General features: G+C 37.3%; 2 protein-coding genes across 2 annotated transcripts; both read right to left on the bottom strand.

The window, feature by feature from the left end:
• Positions 1–996: 996 nt before the first annotated feature.
• LOC148904945 (uncharacterized) lies at positions 997–15,129 on the bottom strand. The gene is made up of 6 exons (XM_089040982.1): positions 14,906–15,129; positions 2,990–3,204; positions 2,694–2,829; positions 2,338–2,377; positions 1,850–1,979; positions 997–1,634 (listed from the first exon to the last, which is right to left on the bottom strand). Exons 1-6 carry the CDS (start codon positions 15,039–15,041, stop codon positions 1,143–1,145), a joined length of 1,149 nt encoding a protein of 382 aa, XP_088897108.1. The 5' UTR covers positions 15,042–15,129; the 3' UTR covers positions 997–1,142.
• Positions 6,931–9,219, bottom strand: LOC148904946 (uncharacterized). The gene is made up of 5 exons (XM_089024257.1): positions 8,694–9,219; positions 8,304–8,377; positions 8,109–8,200; positions 7,661–7,770; positions 6,931–7,574 (listed from the first exon to the last, which is right to left on the bottom strand). The coding sequence occupies exons 1-5, from the start codon at positions 9,072–9,074 to the stop codon at positions 7,194–7,196; spliced, it is 1,038 nt and encodes a 345-aa protein (XP_088880383.1). The 5' UTR covers positions 9,075–9,219; the 3' UTR covers positions 6,931–7,193.
• Positions 15,130–15,849: the final 720 nt, after the last annotated feature.

Below are 15,849 nucleotides of genomic sequence, written 5' to 3' on the forward strand. Positions count from 1 at the left end.
TCATTCCCAAGGGAGTGAAATAACAAAAGACACGGCGGCCATGTTGGTTGATATAACAAAAGAATTCATTGACAAGTCTTTCGTTAAATCCAACCAAGATGGCGGCTATGACGTCATTGCAAACGAAGAATAACTGTCATCAGTTGAATTTAACAATATGATGCTCTAGATCATATTTTCCCCCAGTTAAAAGAATAACTCCACTTTTTCGTGAAAATACGAAGAAAATATTTAAAGGATCTGACTGTTCCTTGCCGACTAAAAATCAGAAGTGTAGCAAGAAATTAAAAAAATAAGGGAAAATGGAATATATAGGGAGTTTGAATTATTATATTTTTATTGTTTATAATCAAAAATAACCAGGACCACACTTCCAGACATCGAGTGCTGAACCGTCGTCTGGACTTAAGGCTACGCTGGAGATTTCGTGTTCGACCCCAACAGCGCTATCCCGGGAGAAATAACAGACTGATCAGGAAGCTCGGCACCTCATGAATCGATTATATCAATGAGGACTAAGCTCCCATTGACAATCCTTTCCATGTGGGATGCATTTTGGGAAACAAGCAGTGTCGTAAAATTGATATGAAAATGCCGAAAATCAAGATCTTATTATCCTTCTCAAAAAGCATTGAGACATTTATTGATAAGAAAAGAAAAGGAAAACGTTGTAATCAAGAAATGAAAAATGTAATTATGAAGAATTAATATTAATTGCAAGACTTTTGTAAGCATGCGTACAAGAACTCACTATGACAACAGTAAAAAACCAACGTACGTCAGATGCAAATCCAAATTTGCAGTTGCTTCATATGTCAACTTTGGTGCTAGTTTGAAGTTTCATTACTGTTATGTTGAAATAGTAGTTAGCCAAAAAGTCACGACAACTATTTTAATATATTTAGCTGGTATGCAAAATTGAAATTGAAAGATATTTTAGAAAATTAAACCGATTTTGAGAATACATATGTTTATAGTTACCATGCTAACGCCTAGTCGGCTGAAACGTAAATCTTTTTTATTCCATCTGTAATTTAACGTAATTTAGATATTTTTGTCTTGTGTCTTAGTTACATAGAAGTTATTACTTTTTTTTATTATATCTTCAAGAAGTTCAATATTTGTTCATATTGATTTATGCTTCATTTGATTAGGATATGCCCAGAGGCAACAATCAGTTTGTACCCAACACTGCATTGGCTTTGACAGAAGTTACCACATGACGTGTTTCCTGATTCGTACGGAAGACCAAATCCTATCCAGCTATCAGGCGTCTGGCAGTCTGATTCCACGTCCCCTTGAATTCCTATCCTCGCTCGCTTAACGCTAAAGCCCTCGGTATTACAACTGGTTTGTAACGATGATCCACCTATCAGAGACAGCCATTTCTCTCGACCAATAGAAAAATTGCGATAGGTTTTGTCAGAAAAGATGTCATACAAGGAAGGAGCAGGAAACGGGATAACAGTCCAGTTCAAGTTGTTCCCGACTTTCATACCAACACACAAGCTCTGGAAAGGCATAACCCAGTAGCTGGGCATCTTGGTCTCGTGATTGTCAAAACCGGTTTTACCTGCTGATAGTCCATACGCCTTCTTGTTGGACCACAAGGCCGAGCCATAAGCGAATGTGTTCTGGGGGGGAAAAGGTTGGATATTTTATTGATTCATCAATCCTTCAGAAATCGGCTATCACATCTTCATTGGACATGATTCTTTATATATTTATATATTTCCTCTCCTGTTAACCGTTAAACAAAGAAACCATTCTCAAGAGAATGGCAAATGGTCTGACAGGGAAAAAAATACGCCCGAAGTAAAAGGGTCTACTAGTGTAAGAAAGTAGTTACCTTTGAGCCATCGATCTTCATGGCCAGCGTCCATCCTCCACCTCCACAAATAAGATCATCATTCAAATGACAGTATATATCGACCTCCTTTCCACCAATGGTATACGTGTATGGGATATTTTTACGATAGCTAACGAAGCGTAAGCAAGGAGTATGTACATAAGGTTAATTCAATAACTTTGAGCAGTTTCAATTTTTTTTTATCGCCGACAAAAAAATAAATAACTTCAAAGTCTAACTGCGAAAAATGATTTCTGGGTCCAAAACGGAAAGTATTTCTATAAATATTTTTCTTGACTTTTTCTTCATTCAGGATTTTTAGTCCAAAGCTCTAATTGTTTCAGTTGGATGTAAATTAATCAATGAAAACAAGGTCGTTGAAATTGATTTATGTCAAATATAGCATTCTAATACGAGATTTAAAAATATATTTCACCTAGCAGAGTGTATAAAAAAGTATTTGTCTTATGTCAGGGCGTATAGCTTACCTTGTTGAAGTATAAATATCAGCACACGATTTAACATTAACTGTTAGGAAAATATAAAAGAATTAATATAAGTAATGAGAATTCATGCTGTACAACTTATCTTGAGTGAAAAAAATTGCGAGGACAGCCAAAATTACAGGGATAAGGTCGTGTTAGTATTAAATCACATAGACAGGGGTGAAAAACGCGCTGCGCATGCTCTGAAGTTCGGCGGGAAATTCGTAGACGCGTCGTGTTTACCAATAAAACCATTGGAGATTTACCGTAAACACGACGGTTCTACGATCGTACTTCCCGCCGAACTTGAGAAAATGCGCAGTGCGTTTTTTACTCATTTCACTCACATAGTAACATACCTGTCCATAAATTGCAGTCAATGCCTTTGTTAAACGAATTACATATACAGCTATATTGACGAGCGTTCTCCTCCAGCACACACCTTCCACCATTCTTACATGTAGCTTTACCACAAGGATGGGGATCCACATATTCCTGTTATCAGAGAAAACACCGAACATGGAGTTAGTTTTCTCATTTAAGGGTTTCTTGAAGTTTTTGGTTTACAAGCTTTCAAACATGGTGCGTAATTTGGGAGGCTCTGGAAGACGTTTCTACTTAATAACATCACTTGCATCACAGGAAAAGAAAATACCTTGATTGCGTATATATGCATGTAACCAAGCCTTTCTTTTATATCCAGCTCATCTTTTGATAGAAATCTCCGTTCGCTCAGCTCGCAAAGGTGCTTGGGATAGCCATCTATTTGGTAGTTGACTGACTGACACTTTGAATCTTCTAGGCATGTAGAAGTACACGTTATCTGGCTGTCCACTTGAAGGGTCTTGAATATCTGACGTCTGGCAAAACCTTTGACAATAAAAAACAGCGATTGAAAAGAACAGATGGTATCGAGCTCATATTAAATAGCAGAGAGAAAATAACTCAACGTTGAAAGAACTAAAAAAATCAGACCTGCCTAAATAAATAACGGTAAAGCTGAAGCGAGACGTAAAGAATCAATATTATAGAGTTTTAGATTTACGTTCACGGCAAACGTGAAACGTCAGTTGACCAGTAAAAAATTCTTTTAAATGACTGAAAAAGAATCGCGAAAAATTCCAAGTAGTAGAAAAACAAAAGAATATTTGTCTTTGGTGAGAAGGTTTGTAAAAGGTAAAGTAAAACACAGGAAAACGATGAAAACGTGGTCACGTTTGCCGTTTGCGGGGAGAAAAAAAGTCAATCTAAAACTCTCTAATCCCCTTCACACTTCTCTGCGCCATCTTGAAAGGTAACCGTGCCTATTCATCGATAGAGACATGTGAATATATATATTTTTATTCATTCATTTATTTTTAATTAATCAATTAATTTGTTTTATTTATTTTTTCCTAAGCGCGCGCAAATTTGTTTAATTTGATGCGCGCGCACATATGCCATGGTTTGATCGCGTTTTCCTTTAAGCAATAGAAAACTTTTTCCGTGTTTACATAGCCTGATAGCAACACGAGGGGAGGTTGGGAGAATTCGAGACAGTTATACAAACCCGAGACGTAGTCGAGGGCTTGCATAACTGTCGAGAATTCTCCCAACCCCCCGAGTGTTGCTATCAGGCTATGTAAACACAGAGAAAAAAGTTTTCTATTGCTTTTATAAAATAAATACTAAGGGAAAACATTACCACTTGCAAGAAAATAAATCTTTATTTGAATTTGATTCTCCTATCAAAATACAAATTCTCCATACATCACGAACTTCGATCGTTAGCCAATCAAATTTTGTGTAATAAACGCCAAGTAGGGAATGTGAAGCGAGAAAGAATCGCTAGCTATTTTAAACATTTATCATTCTAAAACTTTAAAACAAATACAAAGAAATGTCCAAAGATTGCATAGAAATCTTAATAAAAGATTTCAGAATTGATTATCTTTACGAAAATGATCAAAAGTGGATAACAAGTGTCACTGTGAATGGAATTCTCGGTTGAAAGAAATGTGGTTTTGTTCAATTTGACAGCGAGAAAACATGGCAGCGAAGTTGATTGTTTCGTCTTGCCTCGAGAAGATATTTTGTGGAGCTGAAGAGCTATCGCTGGAAAAAGTTTGAAGCTGCTGACTGTTTCCTTGAAATACTTGTATTCTTTATCGAGCGGTGCATTTAAATCATGAGAAAGCACGTCGCTGGACAACCGCAGCTGTCCTGACGGAGGACGTGTGTTGTAGCTCCTGAGGGAATACTCTTTGCGGTGACCAACGAGAGATTGTCATGATATTACGATCAGAAAGACCTGCATGAGACCATAGGGTTATGCCTGTGGCCCTGACACAAGTCAAAATTTGGAACTTCGTCTTCAAAATACATTTTTGGGGGCGTTTTTTCCCTCGAAAGAAACTGTAAATTTTTAATTTTTGAACTTGTACCGGGAAGACACGAAAGTTGTGACGTCACAACTGTGTTTACATATCCTCATGCAAACATGGCTATCAACCAATCACAGCGTGCGTACTATTTAATTTATTTTATAATTGTCAATATGTAACGTTTTTCATTTCCCTGAGGATGGCCGAGTATGCCGAAAGCTCGGAACATATGTAATAAATCTATGGTTGATAAGACAATTTATCATGAATGTAACAACAACCAACAAGGAAATATTTGATGTGAAAACCTGTCCAAGGTGTTAAAAAAGGTCTCTTATTGCAAGTTTAAGCTCACCGTTCGTCTCACTTCGATGCATAGGCATGGGTGCCTTTCAAGATGGCGCAGGCCGAACTGTGAAAGGGACTATTCGAAAACAATTGAGTTTTATTACAACTTTCCTTTAAAGTTTTCTCGATATAAATAAGTCATTACAAACCCTTTTCTTTTCGTCAATTCAATGTCAAACAATTGATCGCACTCGACGAAAAAATGGATTTGTCATGTAGGCAAACATATAGACAAATATATGGGCAAATATCATATTTGACTAATAGTAGACAATATTTGACCAATGACTGTATATGATATGTACCTACACATTTATCCCATGGGCACAGATGGCAAAGTCCGTATGGCCCAGTAAAATCCCAAACGGCAAATATATAGCAGATATCATATCATCCATACATTTACCCGGTAGTAAATGTGAATGCTCATTTGATATGTGCACGTATTTGCCCAGCCCGTATATGTGTTTTATGTCTTACGTATACCCTGTGTTTCCCCAGGCCGTATATGTGATTCATGCCTTACATATACCCTGTCTTTGCCCAGGCCGTATATGTGATTTATGCCTTACATATACCCTGTCTTTGCCCAGGCCGTATATGTGATTTATGCCTTACATATACCCTGTGTTTCCACAGGCCGTATATGTGATTTATGCCTTACATATACCCTGTATTTTCCCAGGCCGTATATGTGATTTATGCCTTACATATACCCTGTGTTTGCCCAGGCCGTATATGTGATTAATGCCTTACATATACCCCGCTGTATTTTCCAAGGTCGTATATGTGATTTATGCCTTACATATAACCTGTGTTTGCCCAGGCCGTATATGTGATTAATGCCTTACGTATACCCTGTCTTTGCCCAGGTCGTATATGTGATTCATGCCTTACATATACCCTGTCTTTGCCCAGGCCGTATATGTGATTTATGCCTTACATATACCCTGTCTTTGCCCAGGCCGTATATGTGATTTATGCCTTACATATACCCTGTGTTTCCACAGGCCGTATATGTGATTTATGCCTTACATATACCCTGTATTTTCCCAGGCCGTATATGTGATTTATGCCTTACATATACCCTGTGTTTGCCCAGGCCGTATATGTGATTAATGCCTTACATATACCCCGCTGTATTTTCCAAGGTCGTATATGTGATTTATGCCTTACATATAACCTGTGTTTGCCCAGGCCGTATATGTGATTAATGCCTTACGTATACCCTGTCTTTGCCCAGGTCGTATATGTGATTAATGCCTTACATATACCCTGTATTTTTCCAGGCCGTATATGTGATTTATGCCTTACATATACCATGCGATATGCTCTGACCGTATATGTGATTAATGCCCCCTTAATGCCTTAGATGTACCAGCGCGTCTTAGCCATATTTGCTCAGTTGAATTATGCTCATCATATTTGCTAAATTTAACTATATTATCAGTCTTCAGCTATTGTCACTTATGGCAGGCCAAAAAAAATAGAAACGATATATGTCGTGACAACCACCTCATACTTTAAACATAGCTAACCTATACTAAGAAGCAGGAAAAAAGACATAAATCATACTGAAACATTTTTATTGTGAATTTCCTTTTCTTGACGACTGATTAACTATGAACAATTTGTTAACTACAACTAATTGAAATTTTCATCTTGTGACAGAATTTGTGAAAGGAGATCATAATATATTTAGTTGTCAATCGATCTGTGGCTTATGTACGATTCTTTTTAGATATTCTGTAGTAGTACACTTCATTTATAACTGCAAAAACTTAATTAAGGACACCGAACGTGGTTGGGTTTCTACGAGTTTTATGAATTAAATCTTGTGTCACTGTTCCTCCGTTCCTTTGGCCTGATTTCTAGGGTTTTCCTTCTTCTTTCGATTATTTGAACATTATACTTGTTTACTTGAAGAAATCCAAAGGTCAATAGGCTTAAATAGCCGCTGCTATACCGTTTGACCTTTGGATTTCTTCAAGTAAACGAGTATAACGTTCAAGTAATCGAAAGAAGAACGAAAACCCTAGAAATCAGGCCAAAGGAACGGAGGAACAGTGACACAAGATTTAATTCATAAAACTCGTAGAAACCCCAACCACGTTCGGTGTCCCAGTGCCCTTGATTTGATAAAAACCTTTAGGCTCTCAATGCCCATTCGGGACCTCCAGATGGCCTTGGGCGTCTTGACGGCTCTCCGATTTTCCGCTTCAAAAGCATGGTGAGACTGCGCTCTGACAGCCTCCTTTTTGCTTTTCGGTCCATGCTTTCCATGAACTGGTTAGCTAGGGGGCTTCTCCATGGCAGAGGGTGTTTTATTAAAACTTTACTCTGCTTAGTAGGGCCCCCTTCGTTATCAGAGCCACTGTCCGCTGTATCGTCATCAGCCTGGTCATCCGCCTCTGACATCGACTCCTCTGATGACATATACTCCAGTTTCATAATTGCCTTGACTTTCTCTTTGTCCCCTGGTGATAGCGAGGTTGACAAGTCCGCTGCCTTGGATCTGGATTTTAGGAGCTAAAAGAAAAAAGAAAAAAAAAACACCGTCAGTCAAAGTTTCTTATTAAACAAAGTCATAATCGTTGCAAATTCAGTTTACTCACATTTTGTTTTCTTTGTGTTTTCCGCTGCATCTTTTGATGCCTTCCAAGGGCCCCTGAACGCTCTCTTTTGTTTCTCTTTCTTCTCGTCAGAAAGTGACTTTTAAGGGCAGCTGAAATTATATCAAGTACCCATATATTAAAACTTGAGACAAAATTTGTTAGAAATTTTGGCATTTGGCCGACAATTACTCCTTTAGCATCCATTTGTTTTTGCTTTGTTTTGTTTTGTTTTGTTTGGTTTTTTTTTTTTTTTTTTTTTTTTTTCCCATGTTATTTTATTTCAAACTGCTTCCCCTCCCTTCGGCATTTGAATATTTCTAAAAGGATTTCGTTACCCCCTCCCCCCCCCCCGACCACCACTACCCTTTGTCCTCACCCCTCCCCCCCGGGTTAACTTTGATAGGTGCATAAGGCCTTTCGCACTTCGTAATATAAAATACATAAATACCTTCTAACTCGACGGCAGAGACATCCTTATGAACATTCAGAACTCTATCCCTTATTGCGTTATTAATCTGTTCGTTGACGTCATCTCTGAAACTAATTAGGAAATGCCATATTTGAGTGGTAAGTGGAAACTTAATATGGAAAGAAACTATGGATGATTCAGACAAGATCATTTTTATTAAATTTTAATACTTACGCTTTAGTAAAATCCCATATAAGAGGGTTTTCTTCCCTGTCCCGTAATTTCTTTGCTACCAAGCGTACTTCAGACTGTAATAACATAATATAATAATAATGTTTTCATTATTTTTATGGCTGTGATTGTATAATATTGGGGAAAAAATCGAAATCAAATCAATTCCTTTACAAAAAAGGAAATTATCATTATCATTCAGTGTCTTGTTATTGGAAATCAATAGTAAAGTTTGGTAGCATTAACCACTACCATGGCGGGTTTCCCGCCAATTTTAGCATTGCATAAATTATACCGCTGCATAATTATACCAACTACTCTTCGCGCCAAGAATTCCCAGTAAAATTATCAATAAAAATAGCTTGCTTTTTTAAATATTGCCACTTTACTTACTGCAACAGCCTTTGAGACAGTAATCTTGGTCTTGCTGTTGTCCTTGTTCTGCTGGCTTTCTTTTAAGGCCGCTAGTATTTGGCGGTTTTGTTCTTGCAGTTCTTTAAACTGTTTTACAATCGTTTCGAAATTTGAAGAAATTTCTTCTTTTTCGCTGTCGGGGTCAACGTTCTCATTCTCGCTTGTTGCTTGCAATAGGCGATTTCTGTGTTCTCTTAGCACATCCTCGTTACCACAAGGGACAGAGGGAATAAGTATATTAAGCCTTTGAGAATTGGCGCCATTTTCAGTATGTCTACTCGTACTGCTTGTACTGGTAGTTGCAGTAACAGAATGGACTGGCATTGGGCGTCCTGGTAAAGGTGTAGATGTTCTTCCCATTTTTTGATCGCGACGAATGAACGCAATTTATAAGCAAAGATATAGAATGTGCGGGAAACTAGATGACCGACAGAGTTTGTTACCTGTTTGTGACCAAAAGGCGAATGAACGAATAAGCACATCCACCGAACAAATCTACCCCCTATCTATCACGACGTATCACGTGACTTGTGATGACATATACGTTCATATAATGAAGTCTAATAATAAAAAAAGGAATAACTGTCTTATAAAAATGCTGAAGTTGTATCCAGGATTCATGTTAAGTAATATATCTATTATCTTAAAGCTATTTGCTCCATTTTATAAAGTTATGAAATTTTTTCTAAAGCCTAGATTCACGAAATATCATTGCAATAAACTTGATTAGCTTCTAGCTCTAAAACCATCGTACCATTATCTGCCGCCAACAGTGACAGCTCTAAGGAAAAGGGCGCGGTAATAAAGATCCGGCGTGCTTTTGTCCAGTGGCATGTGGTTGATGGACGTGGAACTTTATTACGCTGGAATATGGCTGTTAGCCATTCAAAATGCTTGGATTTTGAGTAATTATCCCAATGATACACACCGTCTTTTTAATTATATAGTTCTGGAAAACAAAATGTCTTCTGCGATGTCAAAGCGTTATCATTGCTTTCATTGTAACGAAGATTTACATTACAGAGTATTTTGCCGTCACAAAGAAGAATTTTATGATCCTTTAACAAATCAATGGCAATTACAGCGGAATGACGACGAAGACTCAAATGATAGTATTTTCACTCACGAGATTGACGGCCAGAACGACACTTCTTCTAATGACTACAGCGAGATATAACGTTTTGGACCAAACTGATCAAGACTCCTCTGATGTGCCAAATACAAACCAACCATCAAGTGACGAATTCTTACCAGCTACTTCACAAAAAGGTATTGATGTTATACGTTTATTTGATGATTAGATTATATAATCTTTAAATGTTAAAGTCAAACTGCATAGATAAAAGACTGAATCTTTAACAAGCGGCTGATTTGCACATGATCTAGCTCCCCTATAGGATTTACTACCAAGCATTAGTGTTATTGAAGCGAGATTAAGTTAGAGGTACAAATGATTCTTTTCTATTTCTATCTTAGCCTCGTTTTCACCGTTACTTTTAAGAAGGGTGCATTATTAAGTAATCGGCTTATGGTTGCCATTAAAACCTCAGTGTTCATTCAGAAAGGTTCATTCAAAGAGTTTATAAAATCATAGCTAGAGATAACTCATTTAAAACGCCAAAAAGAATTTACTATGTTCAAATGGATATTGCTGTACATTTTTGTCTCCAAATCAATTCATGACTGTGGTCATCCTGAGATAGCATGGTATCCGGCAAAACATGTTTGTCAAGTTAGAGAAATACAATTATAAGTAATTTATTTAATATGTCTCTTGGGTTTTTTATTTTCGATTTATCATTTTTCTTTCACGAATTATAAATTGTTGTTTTGCTGACTTAGAAATTTATATTTTATTTTCAATGGAAATCATTTATTTTCAGAGCAAAATTTGGGTCAAAATTATACATTTAGTGACCGGTCATTATTTAAGTTGGAGGTAGGGGGGGGGGGGTGGAGGAGAAATTGTCAGTGACGCAAAAAAATTTCAAGGCCCCCCCTTTGAAGGCATCCAAGTTTATCGAAAACCCCCCATGGATTGTAGTAAAAAATTTTAAAATTTTCCCTAAGAGTCATTTTTAAATTTCAAGACTTTCACTAGCAAAAATTTCAGCCCCCCCCCCCCCCAATTTTTTCTCCCCCCCCCCCCCCCCAACTTAAATAATGACCGGTCCCTTAGCCCATGAGGTTTTTTTTACTGACATTTTTTTTTCTAGTATTATAATGGTTTCAGACTTTATCTTATACTATGTTGCAGTTATACAATGCCGAATGAATAAAATACATCGTATTTGCTTATGTTTAAAGGAGACGGAATAAATAACTTTGAGGAAGAAGATCAAGTGTTTTGGGATGACAAGTTGGACAGTGAATCTGACCATGAAGAGATAAGAGGAAACGAAAGAAGGAGATTGGTTGAAACTTGGGATATTGATATCGAAGACGTAGAAAGAGATTTTGAACAATCTAGTGCAGAAATAAGCGTTGCCGTCGAAGCAAGTTCCCGAGTGACCCTTATTAACTGGATTGCCTTGTTTGTGTGCTTTTGGTCTGCATACTTTTCTGTACCAGACCGAGGCATTGATATTCTCCTCGCCTTTTTTAAAGCGATTTTTCAGGTTTTGTGTGAGCTTTCGCCAATCATTTTCCCAACCGCAGTATTGGTTTTCCCGAGCTCCTTCAAACTCTTGAAAAATTATCTTTCTTTTAAAGATAAGCATTCAAAGTATGTTGTTTGTCCGAAATGCGACACCCTATACCGTTTTCAAGACTGCATAACAACAAGATTCGGGCGTGTCATTGCTAAACCATGTTCTCACATTGCTTTTCCGAATCACCGTCAATTGTTTCGCCGCACACCTTGTGGAGCGGAATTGCTTAAGGAAATTCGTTTGAAAAATGGACAGACGAAATCGTACCCACATAAAGTTTATTGTTATAAAAGCATCAGAGACGCCCTAACTCACTTTATTAAGCGACCAGACTTTGTACAAAAATGTGAGATTTGGAGAAATCGGAATGTACCGGACGATATTTTAGTTGATATTTACGATGGCCAAGTGTGGAAAGATTGGCAATATTTTAACGGCACTCCTTTCCTTGCCCAGCCTAATAATTATGCTTTTATGCTGAATGTTGACTGGTTTCAGCCTTTTAAGCACAGTGTCTATAGCGTTGGAGTCATATATATGGTCCTCCTAAATCTTCCGAGAAAAGAAAGGTACAAAGAGGAAAACGTAATAATAGTTGGGGTAATACCTGGTCCACACGAGCCCAAATTGAATATCAATACGTACTTACAACCACTCGTAGCCGAATTGAACTTATTGTGGCACGAAGGCATCCAAGTTCGGCCTCATGGGAGTAGAACAGCAAGATGTTTTCGAGCTGCCCTCCTTTGTATTGCTTGTGACATTCCTGCACTAAGAAAAGTTTGCGGTTTCTTAGGATGTACTGCTCACCGAGGGTGCTCAAAGTGCACAAGATTTTCCCCCGGAGATTTTAGTAGCATGGATTTTTCAGGTTTCGAAGATGACGATACACCAAGGACAAATGAAGAGCACCGAAGAGAGGCTCAGAAAATACTCAATGCAACAACCGCTGATGAACGAAACCAAATTGAAACTTCCACTGGAACAAGATATTCTGAACTCTTACAGTTGCCTTACTTCGATTGTACTCGTTACCATGTTGTTGATCCTATGCACAATTTGTTTTTAGGGACAGCAAAACATTTAATGAAAAATGTATGGCTAAATGCTGAAACGCCAATTATTTCTAAAGAAAATTTGAATAAAATCCAGGAAAAGGTAGATGACGTCAAAGCACCATCATTTATTGGGCGTCTCCCGAAAAAGATATCAACATCGTTTGGAGGATTTACTGCTGATCAGTGGAAAACATGGACTCTCTTGTATTCTGTATTCTGCATTTGGAATATCGTTCCAACAGATGATTTGGAGCTGTGGAGGTTATTCGTATTGTCCTGCTTTCACCTTTGCTCTCCACTTATTACAACTGAAGAGCTACAAGAAGGACATGATTACCTAGTGGAATTTTGTAAATCGTTTGAAAAAAGATATGGAAAGGAACGTGTTACGCCAAACATGCATCTACACCTGCACCTCAAACAATGTATTTTAGATTACGGGCCTGTATATTCATTTTGGCTTTTCAGCTTCGAACGTTTCAATGGGATTTTAGGAGCGTTTCGAACTAACAATAGATCTGTTGAAATACAAATCATGAGAAAATTTCTCCAAAAGCATGAACTAAGAGATATCCCTTTACCAGAGAGATTTCGAGAAACTTTCCAACCAGTATTTCAACTTCTTCAGGAGGCACAACAAGTAGGAACACTTGGCGAAAGCATCCCATCAATACCATCAACACTTAATCTTTCAGTTGGTCAAGTACTACGTTGCTTAGAGTGGAGCAATATGAATGCATACTCATGTTTTTCACCTCGATCCATTGATGTTCTTGATGATGACTATACAGAATATCTCTTTAAAGCTTATGAAACAATTTTACCTCAACACTCGGTCATTGAATGTGTTACCGATACGTTTGAGAGAATTAGTACCATTGGATATTCGGGGACAAAGCTAGGGTCCTCTGACTCTAGACTGGAACGTTCTTCCTTCATTCTTGCAAGTTGGTGTGGCCAATATAGTGGCAGTATTGAGACCGATTCATTTGACTTGCGCCCCGGTGTTGTCGATTTCTTTCTTAAACAAACCATTATAATTGATGGCAAGCAGGAATCATTGTGTATGGCAAAGGTTCGATGGTATCAGCAACATCCAGAAAGACACAGGATTGGCAGACCACATGAAATTTGGTGCAGAAACTTGTTTGAAATGGAAGGGCCCTCTACATTCATTCCCATACAAAGGATACACAGCCAGTTTGTTGCTGCTTACGATGTTATTGACAAAGAAAGAGTATTAATTGTTTGTCCTTTACAACGTAAATTGTACGGATGATGGAGATGACAGTAAAGTATCATCCAGGAAAAATATTCAAAGCTATCAAAAATAAACTGTTTGAACTGTGCATCAGTAACTAGATAGTCAAAATGAAAATTGAATGAATTCTTTGATGAGTTTAAAATTAGATGAATTAAAATAATTATGAATGAAATTGCATATATTGCCAATAAAAAAGATGAATTCACATGTTTAGACTAAACAAAATTGATGCTTCAAATAATATTACAGATGTTAGCGGTTTGAAATGCAGCTGAGGTTAATGGGTTAATGAGTTTTCTTATTGTCACTGGAAAAAACGCATGTACGACTTACGCATATTAAAAATACATCGTCCGCGTTTTTTCCTGTGTGTATCAACGCATATAACCTCACTTTCATGACATCAAAGCAAAACAATGATTGAATTAATGTGGTCGCAACATTGATGTCATGCGTTAGGAGAAAAAATTGACACATATGACTGAGATGGACCTGCATGCACTCCCCCCTCGTAAGTCGTAAAAGCAAGCCAACATCCATCATAATTCAGTTGAAAAATTATTGATTTGTTTTGAAAAGTTTTGATTGCAATAAATTGAAACGGAAACCTCACATCGGATATACTCAGTTTGGGGTATTGTATTTGCTCCCCAGGTAAATATGGGGCAAAGCCTAGTGCAAAGTTGATTTCATATGTGCCCTTCATTTGACAATAAGGCAAATATAGGGCAAAAACGGTTATCATATATCCCCACTGGGTAAATGCGTCTAAACTAAGGGCAAATATATAACATATTTACCCATGTGTTCAGATGTATGGCAAAGCAATGGCAAATTTATTAGAAATTTACCCCGACCTTTGCCTGCATAGGCAAATGTATGGGCAAATATAGAGCACCATATTTGCCCAACATTTGCCAAGCGGACATATGATGACCAAATCCATTATTTCGTCGAGTGTCGAGAAACAAAGAAACTATTAGTCACTACTATAAAAATTCGTTGCTGTACAAAAAAGTTTGAAAACTCTTTGAAGTGGTAGAAAAGAAGGCCGAATCTATAATCTTGAAGCCAGTTGAGTGTGACAATAAGTGACAATTCGAAATCCGGCGGTCCCGGTCATGTCTTCGACATGAAAATCATCAAAACTCGATCCCAATCTAGTCCTTGAATAATTCGATTAATAAACTCGGTGTAAAAATCTCACAAAACCCTTACCTTGAATGCTAGAAAATAATCCAGTTCGTATCCCTTCCTCTCGAGTTGGAAACGATGATATATCCTCGCTTGAAATTATGTCGAAGCCGTACACGAAAACCCAAAAAATTAACCAAATTAAGCTTACTTTTCCCATAGTTCGCCGACTATATATCAATTAGTATCTTCTATTCACCTTTTCGAGTTCTAAATATATTTATATTCTTCTATTATTCAATTTTTCGTTATTGTTCAGCGGTCCTGTTAACTAATTTCCCCTAGAAATGAATCTCGACTGCCAAATCGCACCTAGGATGGAATGTTTTTATTGTTAGTCGAGAGGACTGTTGACCAGCGTTTTTTCATTAGGGAGGTCAGAATTCAAGATCTTACACTCAAAAGCCTTTTATCTTTAAAGATAAATTCTCTTAATTTACCCTCATACATTAGCCGACGACATTTGTCAACTAGAACAATGCTAAAAATAAAAAATCTATTTTTTCCTAAAGTAGTATATTTTGAAGTTTACGATGCTCTACGACCCCCTCATTTGTGTATTGCTTTTGTTTTAATGAATCATTGGCTTCGAATTTATATCAAAATTTGAGAGACTCTTTGACAGTCACCTTGCTTACATACATACTGAGTGTTGTCAACCGGCTTTCCACTATTATTCAGAATATATTAAACTATATCTAAGATTTGCTCTCAACAGACTGTTTTTGTTTTGGGAGTAAAGTGGGAGCTAGGATTTGCCTTTTTTGAACAAATAACCATTTAGACATATTTCTAAACGAATTGTGTCGCTTTTTTGGCCAAGTACACTGTTCTTGAAATAAATATACTTGAGAGAAAGTCTTTAATTTGTCGATTCGTCGAGAAAAATGCTTGTCAAAAAAAAAAAAAAAAAAAAATATATATACGATTGTTTGCTAAAAAACACACACACCTGAATTCTGGAAGAA

This window comes from Actinia tenebrosa, unplaced genomic scaffold (assembly GCF_029948245.1).
Source record: "Actinia tenebrosa isolate PJP-AT-01 unplaced genomic scaffold, QUT_ActTen_1.0 PGA_scaffold8__29_contigs__length_14323225, whole genome shotgun sequence".
NCBI lineage: Eukaryota > Metazoa > Cnidaria > Anthozoa > Actiniaria > Actiniidae > Actinia > Actinia tenebrosa.

Bases quoted from the DNA above. Each gene is read 5' to 3' on its own strand.
- LOC148904946 (XM_089024257.1), bottom strand. From the start codon at position 9,074: ATGGGAAGAACATCTACACCTTTACCAGGACGCCCAATGCCAGTCCAT. The intron at 8,201-8,303 runs GTAAGTATTAAA...TTTCCTAATTAG, and splicing joins ATATGGGATTTTACTAAAGC to TTTCAGAGATGACGTCAACG. The intron at 7,575-7,660 runs GTGAGTAAACTG...TTTTTCTTTTAG, and splicing joins AAACACAAAGAAAACAAAAT to CTCCTAAAATCCAGATCCAA.
- LOC148904945 (XM_089040982.1), bottom strand. From the start codon at position 15,041: ATGGGAAAAGTAAGCTTAATTTGGTTAATTTTTTGGGTTTTCGTGTAC. The intron at 1,980-2,337 runs GTAAGCTATACG...ACGCTTCGTTAG, and splicing joins GATATTTATACTTCAACAAG to CTATCGTAAAAATATCCCAT. The intron at 1,635-1,849 runs GTAACTACTTTC...TTTCCCCCCCAG, and splicing joins TGAAGATCGATGGCTCAAAG to AACACATTCGCTTATGGCTC.